This window comes from Nomascus leucogenys, chromosome X, assembly GCF_006542625.1.
Source record: "Nomascus leucogenys isolate Asia chromosome X, Asia_NLE_v1, whole genome shotgun sequence".
NCBI classification, from domain to species: domain Eukaryota; kingdom Metazoa; phylum Chordata; class Mammalia; order Primates; family Hylobatidae; genus Nomascus; species Nomascus leucogenys.
The window spans coordinates 15165429-15183594 of NC_044406.1; the positions used below are offsets into that span (position 1 = coordinate 15165429).

The 18166-nt window shown below is 47.9% G+C and overlaps 2 protein-coding genes across 4 annotated transcripts in view; one reads left to right on the forward strand and one right to left on the reverse strand.

The window, feature by feature from the left end:
• CTPS2 (CTP synthase 2) overlaps positions 1-7959 on the reverse strand; it is a 122780-nt gene extending 114821 nt beyond the window's left edge. For 2 of the 3 annotated variants that reach the window (XM_003261090.3, XM_030807073.1), the window contains exon 1: positions 7619-7950. The gene's annotated coding sequence lies outside the window, so the exon portion shown is untranslated. Of the gene's footprint in view, positions 1-7618 lie in introns of all 3 variants that reach the window. The other variant, XM_030807072.1, reaches the window with a different exon arrangement.
• Positions 7960-15512: 7553 nt separating this feature from the next.
• Positions 15513-18166, forward strand: part of SYAP1 (synapse associated protein 1) — a 42221-nt gene continuing 39567 nt past the window's right edge. Inside the window, exon 1 of the mRNA XM_030806994.1 lies at positions 15513-15834. Within this exon, the coding sequence (XP_030662854.1) occupies positions 15660-15834 (175 nt within the window). The 5' untranslated portion in view covers positions 15513-15659. The remainder of the gene's footprint in view (positions 15835-18166) is intronic.

Below are 18166 nucleotides of genomic sequence, written 5' to 3' on the forward strand. Positions count from 1 at the left end.
TAGGGCAGTGAAACTATTCTGTATAATACTGTAATGATGGATACATGTCATTATACATTTATCCAAACCCACAGAATGGACAACAGGAAGAGCGAACCCTGGTGTAAATAAACTACGGACTTTCTGCCAGGCGCAGTGGCTCACACCTGTAATCCCAGCACTTTGGGAGGCCGAGGCGGGCAGATCACCTGAGGTCAGGAGGTCGAGACCAGCCTGACCAACATGGAGAAACCCCATCTCTATTAAAAATACAAAATTAGCCAGGTGTGGTGGCGCACGCCTGTAATCCCAGCTACTCGGGAGGCTGAGGCAGGAGAATCGCTTGAACTCAGGAGGCAGAGGTTGCTGTGAGCCAAGATCACGCCATTGCACTCCAGCCTGGGCAATGAGAGCGAAACTCCGTCTCAAAAAAACAAAACAAAAACCTATCAACTTTAGGCAAAAATGATGCGTCAATGTAGGTTCACTGATTATAATAAATGTACCACTCTGCAGGTACAGGATGTTAATAGTCAGGGAGGCTGGGCATAGCAGTGGGGGAGAAGGTGTATGGGAACTCTGTACTTTCCACTTAGTTTTGCTGTGAACCTAAAATTACTCAAAAAAAAAAAAGTCTTGCCAGGTGCAGTGGCTCACTGCACTCCAGCCTGGGCAACAGAGCGAAACTCTGTGTCAAAAAAATAAAAAATAAAAACTTTTTAAATAAGCAATATTAAAACAATTATAACTCATCTAGCTCACAGATGCTAACTGACTGAATCCTGTTACACCAGTCAAAACTACAGCTTTTACTGGACTGATTTCAGTAACTATCTCCTGATAAGACCACCAACCATGGACTGGCTCTGGCCAGTTTACAGAGGCTGTGGACTTGCGTGCCTTCATGTCCTGAAAAGATCTTTTGATGTATAGGGCTTAACTGAAATTCATTTAAATGTTAAGTCTCCACCCCAAAGTGAACAGGGGTCATATGCTATTTGCATGTTTATTCAATACACGAGTCAGGACCACCTTCATGAATATTCATAGCTCCTCCTGTAACCTGTTGAATATGTATGTTTAGCCAACCCGTTCAGCATAAAACTGAATCCTCCTTCAGAGTGCCTGCCTCTGGTTTTGGGAGGCCAAGGTAGGAGGGTCACTTGAGGCCACAAGTTTGAGAACAGCCTAGGCAACATAGCGAGACCCTGTCTCTTTAAAACGTGTGCTTCCCAGCCTGTGGGATGGCCCCTTTGCAGGCTGTTACAGCCTGCAAAGAAGTAAAGTAAACCAGGTACGGTGGCTCACCCCTGTAATCCCAGCACTTTGGGAGGCCGAGGCAGGTGGATCACGAGGTCAGGAGTTAGAGACCAGCCTGACCAACATGGTGAAACCCCGTCTCTCCTAAAAATACAAAAATTAGCTGGGCATGGTGGTGCACACCTGTAATCCCGGCTACTGGGGAGGCTGAGGCAGGAGAATGGCTTGAACCCAGGAGGCGGAAGTTGCAGTGAGCCGAGATCGTGCCACTGCACTCCAGCCTGGGTGACAGAGCAAGACTCTGTCTCAAAAAAAAAAAAAAAAAAAAAAGAAAGAAAAGAAAAGAAAAGAAATAAAGTCACCAGGCACAATGGCTCACACCTATAATCCCAGCACTTCGGGCGGCCAATGCAGGCAGATCACTTAAGGTCAGGAGTTCGAGACCAGCCTGGCCAACATGGTGAAACCCTATCTCTACTAAAAATAAAAAATTAGCCAGGTGTGGTGGCAGGCACCTGTAATCCTAGCTACTTGCGGGGCTGAAGCATGAGAATCACTTGAACCTGGGAGGCAGAGGTTGCAGTGATCCCAGATCATGCCACTGCACTCCAGCCCAGGCAACAGAGTGAGACTCTGACTCGAAAGGTAAGAAAAATTTTGGCCAGGTGCAATGGCTCATGCCTGTAATCCCAGCACTTTGGGAGGCTGAGGCAGGCGGATCACCTGAGGTCAGGAATTTGAGACCAGCCTGGCCAACATGATGAAACCCTATCTCTACTAAAAAATGTAAAAGTTAGGCCAGGCATGGTGGCTCACACCTGTAATCCCAGCACTTTGGGAGGCCAAGGCGGGTGGATCACCTGAGGTCAGCAGTTTAAGACCAGCCTGGCGAACATGGTGAAATCCCATCTCTACTAAAAATACAAAAATTAGCTGGGCGTGGTTGCGGGCACTTGTAATCCCAGCTACTCAGGAGGCTCAGGCAGGAGAATCACTTGAACCTGGGAGGCAGAGGTTGCAGTGAGCCGAGATCACGCCACTGCACTCCAGCCTGGGCAACAGAGTGAGACTCTGTCTCAAAAAAAAAAAAAAAAAAAAGAAAAGAAAAGAAAAGAAAATGTTCTAAAAAAGGAAGTCTCCTTTCTAAATTTATAGATCTTGTGATTTTTAAGTTGACAGTCATAAGGAAAATTTATTTGACTTTTCTGCTGCTTTCTGATTCAAACCCTTTTGTTTTATAGGAAGCCCAATAACTCTTGATTTTCTTTACTTTGAGTACTATTGTTTTTCCCTTGAGCGTGTACAGGGGCCTTCTGCTCTTGTAATTTCACCATGTATGTGAAAGTAGACCATAAACAGTATTATTTGTGTACTCATGGCAGGCAAATGGGCAACTGAGTAAGACCACTAATATAAAATTACAGTTACAGAAAAAGAAAAATAATGCCAGGCATGGTGGCTCACATCTGTAATCCCAACACTTTGGAAGGCTGAGGCGGGAGGATCTCTTGAGGTCAGAAGTTCGACACCAACCTGGTCAACATAGTGAGACTCCCTCTCTACAAAAGAAAAATAAAAAATTAGCCAGGTGTGGTGGCACACACCTGTAGTCCCAGCTACTGGGGAGGCTGAGGCAGGAGGATTGCTTGAGCCCAGGAGGTCAAGGCTGCAGTGAGCCAAGTGATTGTGCCACTGCACTCCAGCCTGGGTGACAAAGCAAGATCCTGTCTCAAAAATAAAAAGAGAGACCAGGTGCGGTGGCTCATGCCTGTAATCCCAGCACTTTGGGAAGCCAAGGTGGGCAGATCACCTGAGGTCAGGAGTTCAAGACCAGCCTGGTCAACGTGGCAAAACCATGTCTCTACTAAAAATACAAAAAGTAGCTGGGCCTGGTGGCGTGCGCCTGTGGTCCCAGCTACACAAGCTGCATGGGAGGCTGAGGCAGGAGAATCACTTGAACCCGGAAGGCGGAGGTTGCAGTGAGCTGAGATCACACCACTGCACTCCAGCCTGGACAATAGGGCGAGACTCAGTACCAAAAAAAAAAAAAGAGAGAGAGACAGTAACTAACAAAAGGTAATAACTATAAATTTCACTTTCATTTGTAATTTCACAATTTTTTTAAGTACTTGGAAATTCAGCACAAATGCATTCGGGTAGGAACAATTTCAGTTACCCACTTCTTATTTGTCCTCCTCAAAGGAATGCCCATTCTGATTTTGTGGTTTCCTCTGCTTACCTTTCAAAACAAACTATCTTTACTAAAGTTATCACACATCAGAGCTATGAATTCCATTTGAACTAGCTGACCATGGTCAGGGTGAGTAAACTGAAGCTATTCAAAATATACATGTTCCATCCTAGATGGCCTCCCTAAGTCCCTGGGCCTACCTTTCTCTACACAACACAGTTGATCACATTCAATGCCATTGCGCATCTTCACTAGTCACCGGGGCACCCACCTATCTGACCTATGTTTATAGCTTAAAACATTCTCAATCCAAACCCAGAGCCAAGATCAAACCATTGCACTCCAGTCTGGACAACAGAGTGAGACTCTGTCTCAAATAAATAAATAAATAAATTATATATATACATATATTACATATATAATGTTTATTTGAACATCTATTGCATGCTTGACATATTTCCAAGTCCTAGGAATATGGAGATAAAAAGACAAGGTCTGTGTTCCACTGGACTTGACCTTTCCTGCAGGATTAAGGGGCAAATAAACTGTGCTTTAATTATACCTTATTCTGGCACTGTTATACTGTTCAAATGACTCTCTTTGTAAAAGTTACCGAAATGGAAAAACGCCGTAGAGGTATGGTGAAGAAAACTGGCATACATTCGTACAAGTCACATTATGCCTAATAATTTTTTATATAAGAAAATGCTTCTTTGGGAGGGTGAGGCAGCCGGATCACCTGAGGTCAGGAGTTCGAGACCAGCCTGGCCAACATGGTGAAACCCTGTCTCTACTAAAAATACAAAAATTAGCCAGGTGTGGTGGCAGGCACCTGTAATCCCAGCTACTTGGGAGGCTGAGGCAGGAAAATTGCTTGAATCCAGGAGGCAGAGGTTGCAGTGAGCCCAGAGAGCACCATTGCACTCCAGCCTGGGGGACAAGAGCGAGACTTCGTCTCAAAAAACAAAGTTAAAAAAAAAAGAAAATGCTTATGTGGCCGGGCGCGGTGGCTCATGCCTGTAATCCCAGCACTTCGGGAGGCCGAGACAGGCGGATTGCCTGAGCTCAGGAGTTCGAGACCAGCCTGGGCAACATGGGGAAACCCCATCTCTACTAAAATACAAAAAATCAGCCAGGTGTGGTGGCGTGCACCTGTAATCCCAGCTACTCGGGAGGCTGAGGCACGAGAATTGCTTGAACCTGGGAGGTGGAGGTTGCAGTGAGCCAAGATTGTGCCAGTGCCCTCCAACCTGGGCAACAAAGCAAAACTCTGTCTCAAAAAAAAAAAAAGGAAGAAAGAAAATGCTTATGTTACCTGAAAAAGAGAAAGCAGACTATAAAATTGAATATATTATTGACTATGTTTTTTTAAACTAAGATCTAAATTTTAATTGTCACCATTAAGATTTCCATCTTACGGCCGGGTGCAATAGCTCACGTCTGTTATCCCAACACTTTGGGAGGCCAAGGTGGGCGGATCACAAGGTCAAGAGATCAAGACCATCCTGGCCAACATGGTGAAACTTGTCTCTACTAAAAATACAAAAATTAGCCAGGCGTGGTGGTGCCCACCTGTAGTCCCAGGTACTCGGGAAGCTGAGGCAGGAGAATCACTTGAACCCAGGAGGTGGAGGTTGCAGTGAATCAAGATCGTGCCATTGCACTCCACCTTGGTGACAGAGTGAGACTCTGTCTCAAACAAACAAACAAAAAGATTTCTATCTTAATTTGGTCAAAGATACACCATGTTATGTCTTAATATATTTAGGTGATTAGATTGTATGTATTGGGGCTCAGAAAACAAAACCCCAAAATGAAGGCCTCAGAAGCAAAGTTTCTCTCTGACGTTCTCCTGCCCTCCTGTCTCTCACCCCTCATACTCCCCCAAGGCAAGTCATAGAAACTAGAACCCCTTTCCCCCCAAAGCCAGCCATAAAGCCAAAAAATATGACTCTAACCTTCCTCTCAACCACCTTTCTATACAACAGCTGGCCATAAAGAAATTAAGACCCTCATTCCAAAGAGGTCCTACCCCATACTGGGGAGGAAGAAATGCTACAACAGAGAGGCCAAGAAGAATGTGGACAGGCTTTGCTGGGTTTCCCCACTCAGTCTATTTCCATCAGCTCATCTGTCCCTGCTTCATGGACTCCAAGCATAAAATCAGGTCATTTCCCTTGCATCTTTAAGGGGTTTTCATTTCTGATGGCTCCCATGTCACATAAACCTATGATTCAATAAATTGTTATGCTTCTTTCTTGTTAATCTGTCTCTTGTTTAAGGCTGTCAGCCGTGACCCTTATGATATCAGCTCTTTCCTCCCCTACATAAGCAATTACTCATTTTCTGTTTTTTCAAAAACAGAAGATACCTTTTTAAAGCACCTTGGATATTTTAGAGACCTTTTGTAAAAATGCAACTTAATACCAAGGAGACACCTAATTCTTTCTACTTTGTTGTTGTTGCTGTTGTTTTGAGATGGAGTCGTGCTCTGTCACCAGGCTGGAGTGCAATGGAAGGATCTGGGCTCACTGCAACCTCCGCCCCCCGGGGTTCAAGCAATTCTTCTGCCTCAGCCTCCCAAGTAGCTGGGACTACAGGTGCGTGCCACCATTCCCAGCTAATTTTTGTATTTTTAGTAGAGACGGGGTTTCACCATGTTGTCCAGGCTGCTCTCGATCTCTTGACCTCGTGATCTGCCCGCCTCGGCCTCCCAAAGTGCTGGGATTACAGGCATGAGCCACCTTGCCCAGCCCTCTACTTCTTTTAAGCAAACAAGTAAGTTTAACAAAGTTTCAAAGGTGCAGGGAAAGGCTGGCCCTGTTTTAGATCACTTCCTCCACTGAGGATGGTTTCTGGTGTCAAGACAAGTTTTTCATTTACTCTTACATGCAGTGAGCAGAACCAAGTGTTTATAGAATAGCACAGTGTAGAGCTGTGCTGTCTCTACTACCTAATAAAAAATATTACACAGCTAGGTACGTAATTTTAAGTTTCTAGTAGCCATATTAAAAAAGTAAAAAGAATCAAATGAAGTTCATGTTAATATATGTTATTTAACCCAGTGTAGCCAAAAATGTTATCACTTTTAACGCACAATGTAAGAATTTATTAGTGAGATATTTTACATCTTTTTTGTGTACTAAGCTTTCAGAAATCAGGTGCCTATACTCAGAGCACATCTCAGTACGGATTTTGCCACATTTCCAGTATTCAATAACCACATGTGACCAGTGGCTCCCACATTAGACCAGGCAGGCCTAGAGCAAATAAAAGCACCAGAAGCACTCAGAGACACCTTCTCAGTGATGGCCATTTAAAAAGTAATGTTAGACACAAAAGAGTACTTACCTGACGATCTTGTTCTATGAAGTTCTAGAACAGGCAAAGCTAAGCTATGATAACAATCAGAACCGGGGTTGACTGCAGGGCCTGGGGCAGATTGACAGAAAGGAGGTACCAGGGAACTTTGCAGGGTGAAGGAAATGGTCAATGTCCACTTTGGGATAGTGGTTACAGGAGTGTATAATTTGTCAAATCCCATCGATTTGCACACTGAAAATGGGACATTTTGTTGTATATAAACCATACATACAATTCTTTTCTATGTTGCCCCCAAAAAGCTATTTTGTAGCAGCAGCGTAGTTCGGCACTATGCGCCCTAACCATCTAGTACGGGGAAAACGCGGGGGTCGTTGTTTAAGGGGTGCACTGGGACCGGGGAGAGGACAGAAAGGCCATGTTACCAGCGCTGATCACCAGCCTCGCCGACCCCCGCTCGGGGCTTCACTTCCGCCAACGCCATCTCAGGGCTCTCCTGGCTCCCGAGGGCCGGGAGAAGTGGGGATCCGGGTGCGGGCGCTGGCGCGGGCGGAGGCGGGAAGAAGCGCGTCCCGGGGACGCGCGGGACAGGCTCCGACCGCACTGGGCACGGGCCAGCGTTCCCCAGTCCCCGCGCCACACCCGGCAGCCAAGGTCTGCGAGCGCGGGGTGCGGGACGCGCGGGGCTGGCGGCCGGACTCGACTCAGCGCTGGGGAGAGAGCCGGCGCCATCAGAGAGCGGACAAAGGAGCCCGGCCCCACAAGTGCACAGGGGCTGGGGGTGCAGGGCGGAGAGGCCCTGGGGACGAGGGACGGCCCGGGCGCCGAGGCCCTGGGGGTCTGGGACAGGCCCAGAAGGGAAGTTACCTGCGCGGTCGTGGTAGCGCAGGGGAGGGTGGCCGGTGGGCACGGCGGGCTCCACCCCGCCGCTGGCCTGGCGCTCACTTGTCCGGCTGGGGAAGGGGTCGCTGCCAGGGCTGTCCAAAGCCGCCCCCGGGATCTTCCCACCGCCCACACGGGCCTCGGGGTGCGCGGCGCCCTCCTCGCCCACCTTCCCCTCTCCCTGTTGCTGGCCCAGCTGACTCACGCTGGTGAGCTTGGGGTTTGCACCCGGGTTTGTGCAATGGTCCAAAACAAGCGCCTAAAAAGTGATTCCTCCAGCACAGGCAGCTCCCGTCACCCTCCGCTCTGGACGCACTGGGCCCCAGGCCTCGCCCAGCCCGGGGACCGCTCCTCCCTCCCGTGGCTCACTTTGCAAAGGCACTTCGAGTGCGCGGGTGAACTCCACGCTCCCCGGAGAGTCCCGGCTTCCTGGCAAGCCGAGACCCTCGCTCGGGTCCTCCCGTGCAGATCTCACCCTTGTAAAGAACTTCACTGGTCACAAACGCTTGTGGATCCCCTACTACGCCCCAGGAACTGCAGGAGCGCTCAGGAGAGAAGGAAAAGGAAAGGAAATGCCTGCCTTTGAGGAGCTAGCTCACAGTCTGGTGGGAGGTCCACCCTTCTGTTGGAACCAGTAAGGTTCCCTAGAACAATACTTCTGCAGCAAAGAGCTGCGGGGGTGCAGTGAGGGGAGGAAGGCAATTAAGGCTTCCAAGAGTGACTTTTTTTTTTTTTTTTTTTTGAGACGGAGTTTCGCCCTTTTTGCCCAGGCTGGAGTGCAATGGCGCGATCTCGGCTCACTGCAACCTCCGCCTCCCGGGTTCAACGGAGTCTCCCTGCCTCAGCCTCCGGAGTAGCTGGGATTACAGGTGGATGCCACAACGCTCGGCTAATTTTGCATTTTTAACAGAAACGGGGTTACATCACGTTGGCCAGGCTGGTCTCGAACTCCCGACCTCAGGTGATCCGCCTGCCTTGGCCTCCCAAAGTGCTGGGATTACAGGCTTGAGCCACTGCACCCCGCCTAAATACTCTAAATAAAGTCACTCTTCGGGTGACTCACGCCTGTAATCCCAGCACTTTGGGAGGCCAAGGCAGGCGGATCACCTGAGGTAGGGAGTTCAAGACCAGGCCTGGCCAACGTAGTGTAACCCTGTCTCTACTAAAAATGCAAAATTAGCCGAGCGTGGTGGCACCTGTCAGTAATCCCACCTACTCCGAAGGCTGAGGCAGAGAGAATCGCTTGAACCTGGGAGGCAGAGGTTGCAGTGAGCCAAGATCAGGCCACTGCACTCCAGCCTGGGCGACAGAGGAGACTTTGTCTCAAAAAAAAAAAGAGTATTGGAGGATGATTGGTGCTGGGAACAGATACAGGAGGTTTTTCGGGTGAAGGCAAGAAGCAAACCACTGAAGGAAGCTAACATGGACGACAGAAGGGTCTGAAGTGAGATGGAAGGTTTTAGGAAAGTGGTGGAAATTTTGCATAACCAGTGTGAGATGCTGGAGCGACAAGTTAGACAAGAGTCACTGAAGACCTACTGGAGTTTAGAAACTATCATGGTGTAGTGGTGTCCAGCTATAATCTGGCAAGGTATCTACAGAAATATAGCTCTCAGTTATGAAACCCAAGTTTCCTGCTTGCATAGAGTAGAAGGACAAGAGGGTGAGGAGGCGGAGGGCACAGAAAGACTGCGACTGCAGTGATGGGCCAGAGCTCTAGTCCTAGAGGACAGGAACTATTAATAAAACCAGCGAGGAGCTGATGGTCTGGGAGACAGATAAGAGAAGGGCTCCAAGGCCAGGGCCTCTGAGGAGAGGACTGGCAAACTGGCAGCAGAGAGTGTGGTGCTGGAGTTCAGGCCTTCAAATGGATATTCCAGGAAAGAGACCGTTTGGGGTGTAGCAGCTACAATGGAATAGAAAAGTGAGATGGGCATCACTGGCCTTGGGTTTAGTGCCCACAAGGCTGGTGTGTTGGACATTGAGGGTCCCAAAAGGATGGCAGGAGGTGGAGGAGTCAATCAAGGTCAAGGAACTTTAGAGAATTGGGGTTGTGGGGTGGGTAGTGAGCCTGAAACTAATAGATGACTGTGACAAGGAAAGGGAGAAGGTTGCAGAACAAATGTCAGTGCCTTTCAAGACACAATGGAGGCCTGGTGCCATGGCACACCCCTGTAATCCCAGCACTTTGAGAGGCTGAGACAGGCAGATAGTTTGAGTCCAGGAGTTGGTGACTCACCTGGACAACATGGCAAAATCCCGTCTCTACAAAAAATACAAAAATTATCAGGTGTGCTGGCGTGCATCCCAGGGGAGGCTGAAGCGGGAAGATCGCCTGAGCCCAGGAGATCAAGGCTGCAATGAGCTATGACCGTGCCACTGCACTCCAGCCTGGACGACAGAGTGAGACTTTGTCTCAAAAAAAATCAATTAATTAATTAAAAAAAATAAATACGACCAGGCATGGTGGCTCAAGCCTGTAATCCCAGCAATTTGGGAGGCCGAGGTGGGTGGATCATGACATCAGGAGATGGAGACCATCCTGGTTAACATGGTGAAACCCTGTCTCTGCTAAAAATACAAAAAATTAGCCGGGCGTGGTGGCATGCGCCTGTAGTCCCAGCTACTCAGGAGGCTGAAGCAGGAGAATCTCTTGAACCCGGGAGGCGGAGGTTGCAGTGAGCCAAGATCGCGCCATTGCACTCCAGCCTGGGCGACAAGAGCGAAACTCCATCTCAAAATAAAATAAAATAAAATAAAATAAAATAAAATAAAATAAAATAAAACAAACACAATAGAGTTTCTCCCCACCAAGGATGAAAGAACAGTGTTGTGGAGGAAGCAGTAAGGAGCTTGGAACAATTATGTCAATTTCTGGGAAAATAAGCAGAGGCTTCACTCAGCGGGGTATCCTTGGGGGAGATCCAGGTCTCCATGGGTGTTGGGGGGTCCAGGGGAGGGACAAGGAACCACCTTGTCAAAAGGCTAGAGGTATAAACAAGTCTTCCAGAGGGCTCAGGGGAAAGAATGTTTGTGAAATGGGTTGGTATGGGTGCTAATACTTAACACCTGCTGCATATGTAAGGTTTCCTTCCACAGTTCCATCTTTCATTACCTTTTTACAACCAGGACAGTTGTTATGATCCTCTCTTTAGAATGAGGGACCTGAGGTTCAGAGATGTGAAATGTCTTGACCAAGGGTTCATTAGTTAATATGAGTGGCAAAGCCAGGACATCAATGCACAGCCAGACTCCACCACAGGATGCGAGGCCTGATCCAATTGTCCTATTCTATTCATCCATGAGGCTAATGGATAAAAGATAATCTGTATATACAAAGGGCTCATTATAATAACTATTGTATTATTAATCTCAAATGGGAAAAATAATGAGCTGGAAAACAAATTTGATAACAGGGTGCGGATTGACTGAATTGTGTGGGATAAGGATGTACCCTCATTCAACAAGTGTCAGTTCATGGCCCACCACCAGCATAACATTTTGCTGAATCCGCACAAGATGATTTTTATTATTATTTTTTTTTGAGATGGGGTTTCATTCTTGTCGCCCAGGCTGGAGAGCAATGGCACGATCTCGGCTCACTGCAACCTCCACCTCCCGGGTTCAAGTGATTCTCCTGACTCAGCCTCCTGAGTAGCTGGGATTACAGGCGCCCACCACCACGCCCGACTAATTTTTGTATTTTTAGTAGAGACAGGGTTTTACCATGTTGGCCAGGCTGGTCTCGAACTCCCAACCTCAGGTGATCTACCTGCCTCGGCCTCTCAAAGTTCTGGGATTACAGGCATGAGCCACCGTGCCCAGCCAGATGATTTTTTAAAAATGAAAATGAAGCCCATCATCAAGTTGATTGCTTATGTTCTTCTTTTGTAATCTTTTTTTTTTCTTTTTTTCAGTCAGGGTCTCACTCTATCACCCAGGCTGGAGTGCAGTGGCATGATCACAGCTCACTGCAGCCTCCAGCGCCCAGGCTCAAGCAATACCCCTGCCTCAGCCTCCCGAGTAGCTGAGACGACAGGTGCAAGCCACTACACCCAGCTCATTTTTTATTTTTTGTATAGACAGGGTCTCGTTATGTTGCCCAGGCTGGTCTCAAACTCCTAGACTCAAGCAGTCCTCCCACCTCAGCCTCACAAAGTGCTGGGATTACAGGCATGAGCCACTGTGCCCAGCCTAATCTCTTATTTTTAAGAATTCTACCTTTCAGAAGAGTTGTAAAACTGTCTATCCCTTGGTGACCACAGTGTTCACCACGATTTTGAGTGTACGTTAAGATAAAGCAGAGTAAGGCTGAAAGGGCTGGGCCCTATCTCTGCTGTGGGAAGGACCAGCACTATACTTCTTTTGCAAGTGAGGGAACTTGAGGGGCAAAAGGATGAGTAAAACGTCAAGTTTAGGCCGGGTGCGGTGGCTCACTCCTGTAATCCCAGCACTTTGGGAGGCCAAGGTGGGTGGATCACCTGAGATCAGGAGTTCGAGACCAGCCTAGCCAACCTGTTGAAACCCCGTCTCTACTAAAAATACAAAATTAGCCAGGTGTGGTGGCAGGTGCCTGTAATTCCAGCTATTTGGGAGGCTGAGGCAGGAGAATCACTTGAACCCAGGAGGCAGAGGATACAGTGAGCCGAGATTGTGCCACTGCACTTCAGCCTGGGCAAGACAGAGTGAGACTCCGACTTAAAAAAAAAAAAAAAAAAAAAAGTCAAGTTTATTCACCTACTAGATGGTGGAATTAGAAGCCCATCCTAGGCTTCTCACTCAAATTCCAGGCTCTGTTCAATCATACTTGAAGCAAATATCCTATTCCCAAAAGTCTCAACCACTTTCAGGTTCTCATTGACTTAATAAAGCCTAGAAAGGCATTGATCCTAAGACATCTCCTGACTTCAAAGCTGAATCAGTACTTGGACTCTAAAAACAGGCTGGAATGTCATTAATGCCACTGAATTGTGCAGTAAAAAAAATTTATGTTTACTTCAATTTAAAATATTAATGGTGTAATATACCAAAAATATGTACCATTGAATTATACAATTTAAACAGGTGAATTGTTTAAATCTCAGTAAAGCTGTTTGGGGGAAAGAAAAAAACAGGTTGGGCTTGATAACCTAAAATCCTGGACCTGAATAAAATGTAAATATAAGTCAGGCTGGAAAACTGGATAGCAGGGAAATCAGAGTTGTAATCAATTCCTCATGTACTCCCTCAGGTCACCGGAACTGTCCTTCTCTTCTCAAAATAGCTGGGGAGCAAGGAATCATGGATGTCCTTCCACAATTGATGACTGAAGACTGTGCTTGGGAAATGTGTCCATGAACTCTCTGCTCTTAAGGGAGTTATTCACATTACTAGTTTTTTGTTAGCTTTGCATGTTATTGTGGGAAAAGTTAAAAATATAGAAAAGACAAATGTTTAATTACCCAGCTTCAACCCATGGCCAGGCTTGTTTCATCTATATCCTCACCCATTCCCCCCCACCCCCATCCTGTATTAATTTGAAGCAAATTCCAGACATGGCATCATTTCTTTTTTTTTTTGAGACGGAGTTTTGCTCTTGTCGCCCAAGCTGGAGTGCAATGGCAGGATCTCAGCTCACTGCAACCTCTGCCTCCTAAGTTCAAGTGATTCTCCTGCCTCGGCCTCCTGAATAGCTGGGATCACAGGGGCCCGCCAGCACACCCAGCTAATTTTTTGTATTTTTAGTAGAGACGGGGTTTCACCATGTTGGTCAGGCTAGTCTCAAACTCCTAACCTCAGGTGATCCACCCGTCTCGGTCTCCCAAAGCGCTGGGATTACAGGCATGAGCCACTGCTCCTGGCCCCGATATGGTATCATTTCTTTGGTAAAATCTCAATATGTGCAGTGGATAAACAGATGGATAAACAAACGTGGTGTATACATACAAGGGAATACTATTCAGTCTTACAAAGAAATTGACACAGCCTTGAGGACATTATACTAAGTGAAAGAAGCCAGTTACAGACAAATACTGAATGATTCCACTTATATTAAGGTATCTAGTCAGACCCATAGAGACAAGAAGTAGAATGGGGGGAGGAGGAGGATGACAAGGACAGGAATGGGGAGTTGTTTAATAGGTAGTTTCAGTTTTGCAAGATGAAGTTCTATTTTTCTTTTTTTTTTTTTTTTTGAGACGGAGTCTCCCTCTGTCGCCCAGGCTGGAGTGCAGTGGCGTGATCTCGGCTCACTGCAAGCTCTGCCTCCTGGGTTCACGCCATTCTCCTGCCTCAGCCTCCCGAGTAGCTGGGACTACAGGCGCCCGCCACCACGCCCGGCCAATTTTTTTCTATTTTCAGTAGAGACAGGGTTTCACCGTGTTAGCCAGGATGGTCTCGAACTCCTGACCTTGTGATCCTCCCACCTCGGCCTCCCAAAGTGCTGGGATTACAGGCGTGAGCCACTGCGCCCGGCCTATTTTTCACTTTTAATTGCAAGATGAAGAGTTCTGAAGATTGATTGCTCAACAATGTGAATGTACTTAACGGTACTGAATTGTACACTTAGAAATGGTTAAGATGGTAAATCATATTAAGATGGTAAATTTTGTGTATTTTACCACAATTAAAATTTTTTAATTTCACAATTCCTCAATTTTATCAACCACCCAGTGTCCAAATTTCCAGTTCTTTTTTTTTTTTTTTTTTGAGGCGGAGTCTCGCTCTGTGGCCCAGGCTGGAGAGTGCAGTGGCGCGATCTCAGCTCACTGCAAACTCCGCCTCCCGGGTTCACGCCATTCTCCTGCCTCAGCCTCCCGAGGAGTTGGGACTACAGGCGCCCACCACTATGCCCGGCTAATTTTTTTGTATTTTTAGTAGAGACGGGGTTTCACCGTGTTAGCCAGGATGGTCTCGATCTCCTGACCTTGTGATCCGCCCGCCTCGGCCTCCCAAAATGCTGGGATTACAGGCGTGAGCCACCGCGCCCGGCCTCCAGTTCTTATAATAAGTATCATACTATTTTTTTCAATGTGTTTGCTTTATTAGGGTCCTAATAAAATGCACAAGGGGCCATGGGTTACATCTCTTAAGTCTTTTTTAATCTATAGGTTCCCCACCACACCCCCCTCTTCCTTGCAATTTATTTGAAGAAACAAGGTTGTCTGTCCTGTGGATTCTCATAGTCTAGATTCTGCTGACAGCATCCCATTGTGTTGTTTAACACCTTATTCCGTCCTCTTATTCCCTGTTGGGCTTGGCGGCTTTGGGTTAGTTTTGAATTGGGCTCAGGAGGAGGCTAAAGACATCCAATTCTGCGGGAACGCAGCCCTGCGGGACCTGAAAAGGCGAGGCTAAGTCACCAGCCAAGCTGCTTAGAGGCAATCTTTTTTTTTTTTTTGAGACAGAGTCTCGCTCTGTCACCCAGGCTGGAGTGCAGTGGAGCGATCTCGGCTCACTGCAAGCTCCGCCTCCCGGGTTCACGCCATTCTCCTGCCTCAGCCTCTCCGAGTAGCTGGGACTACAGGCGCCCGCCACCACGCCCGGCTAATTTTTTGTATTTTTAGTAGAGACGGGGTTTCACCGTGGTCTCGATCTCCTGACCTCGTGATCCGCCCGCCTCGGCCTCCCAAAGTGCTGGGATTACAAGCGTGAGCCACCGCGCCCGGCCCTTAGAGGCAATCTTAAAATAAGACTGGCTAGGATTGTAACAAAGACACCGTCCACATGCCTACTAGGTCAGTCACCTACAAAGCTGGCGAATGAGGAAAAGAGGGAAGGCGGGGCTACGCTGGGAAAGCTCTTTGTCCCCTATCCATGCGCACAAAACAGTTGTCACAACTGACGTCACCAGCGGCGGAGCCTTTGGACGGAAGTGACGCTTGCGCGGCCGCGGCGGAGTCTTCATAGAGGCGGGGCTGCGGATGGCTCCGGGGTTCCTCTGACTTCCGGACATCTCCCTGAGAGTCGCGCAGAGTGGAGCCAGAGGCAACCAGTGCTCGCTGCGGTCTCTGGGGATCGGGACCGCGGCGACGGCCCCGCGGGCGAGATGTTCCGTGGCTTGAGCAGTTGGTTGGGCTTGCAGCAGCCGGCGGCAGGCGGTGGGCAGCCCAATGGAGACGCTCCACCCGAGCATCCGTCCGAGACGGTGGCTGAGTCCGCGGAGGAGGAGCTGCAGCAAGCGGGAGACCAGGAGCTCCTCCACCAGGCCAAAGACTTCGGCAGTGAGTCTGCCCTGGCTCTGGGACCGGGAAGTGGGGGGGCGCATTCCTCCTCTGGGACGCCCCTGGGGCGCGGGCCAGACTGGCTGGGGGATGAGGGAGCCGAGGTGGGAAGCAAGGGAGGAAGATGTGTCTGTCAGTCAGTCCTCTCCGGGTCTGGAGAGATTGGTGAGGATCTGGACGAGGCCAGAGCTTCATCTAGCAGTCAGGTCCTGTCCCTGAAGTTCCTGGTGACAAGTCTACAAAGTTTGCAGACATTGGAATCAGGTATGCAGTCAAGCAGTGTGACCCGACGTCTTCAGGTTTGACAAGGAATCTTTTTTGTTCAACTCGAAAACCTTCATTTACACCCCCCAGATGGGGGATCGTTGGCGAGCTTGAGTTGGTTGGAAAAATGCTTTTTTGCCCTTAGGTCAGAACGTGTTGTCTGAAGTAAACTGACAGTTACTGAATGTCAATGTCTGCCCCTGGTCATCTGCTTTTTAGGTACAGAGACCTTTTTCCTTAAGGAGGGAGAGAAAATGCCACCTGTCTGCTATATGCAAGTTGCAGTATTAGATGTTTTATGAAAGATATCCCATTTCATGTGTTAAACACCCCCAGTGAGTTGGGGGAACAAGCCCAGAGTTATTGGGCCAAAGTTATACTGATAGTGAGTGGTAGAAGTGGAATTTGAGTTTCGATCTGTCTCATTTTAAAGCCCATGCTCTTTCCAAGTTTACAGTCTACAGGGGTTGGGGGACGGGTGATAATAGACGTGGAGTAAACACATGCTGTAGTAATTCTCATTTCTGGAGAGACCGTGGTGGGCTTCAGTGATCAGAGAAAGCATCTTTGAGGCCGGATGTGGTGGCTCACGCCTGTAATCCTAGCACTTTGAGAGGCTGAGGTGGGCGGATCATGAGGTCAGCAGTTCAAGACCAGCCTGGCCAACACGATATAACCCCGTCTCTACTAAAAATACAAAAAATAGCCGGGCGTGGTGGCGGGCACCTGTAATCCCAGCTACTCAGGAGGCTGAGGCAGGAGAATCGCTTGAACCGGGGAGGTGGAGGTTGCAGTGAGCTGAGATCGCACCACTGCACTCCAGCCTGGGTGACAGAGCAAGACTCCGTCTCAAAAAAACAAAACAAAACAAAAAAGCATCTTTGAGGAGGTGAGCCCTAAAGCAGCCCAGCACTACAAGTGAGAGAACTGCAACAAAGGTAGATACTAAGTTCAGCAACATTTGAAGAATCTACTAAAAGATGGGGGTGGGGGGATGGGGGTGGAGCACAGCCTGAGAGTAGATAAACACATATTTGAGTAAGAAAGGGCCTAACAGTTTTTCTGGAGACGGGGTCTCACTCTGTCGCCCAGGCTGGAGTGCAGTGGCACGATCTTGGCTCACTGCAACCTCCACCTCCAGGGTTCAAGTGATCTTCCTACCTTATCCTCTCCAGTAGCTTGGATTACAGGCATGCACCACCACGCCCAGCTAATTTTTGTATTTTTAGTAGAGATGGGGTTTCGCCATGTTGGGCAGGCTGGGCCCTAACATTTAAAAGTTTACTGTGGGATGAAAGGACAGGGAAAACAGACATAACCTCAAACCATGACAGTACATAATCTCAGCCCAAGGCCCCCAGATAGAATAGTCTTGCTCTGTCGCTCAGGCTAGAGTGCAATGGCACGATCTCGGCTCACTGCAACCTCCACCTCCTGGGTTGAAGCAATTCTCCTGCCTCAGCCTCCTGAGTAGCTGGGACTACAGGCACGCGCTGCCACACCTGGCTTTTTTTTTTTTTTTTTTTTTTTGTATTTTTAATAGAGACAGGGTTTCACCATGTTGGTCAGGCTGGTCTCAAACTCCTGATCTCAAGTGATTCACCCACCTTGGCCTCAAAGTGGTGGGATAACAGGTGTGAGCCACCGCGCCTGGCCCCTCTGAATATTTTCTAATAACTGCATTTTTCATATGGATGTGTACTTTGGAGCTAATGCTGCCATCTTTCTGCTCACCAGATTCTCTTTTGATATTTACGGAAGCTGAGGTTAGATGGAAGTACCCACAAACACATACACATTGTGAATTTAAAGCTTCAGAATAAATGAGAATTCTTTCCTTTCTGAAATTTATGCGATTTTAGAAAGTCGTAAAGGTTCTAGTTCATATACAAACTGTGAGAGATGAGAGATGATCAGATATTTTTTATTTCTACATATTGATCCTAAGAAGTATATTGTCTTTAAGAAGACCCATTTATGTTTTGAAAACTGGAATTAAACATCTGTGAGCCTGACTCCCAGAGTAGATTCATTTCTTAAGTCTTTTGAAATCTACATAAAATATCAG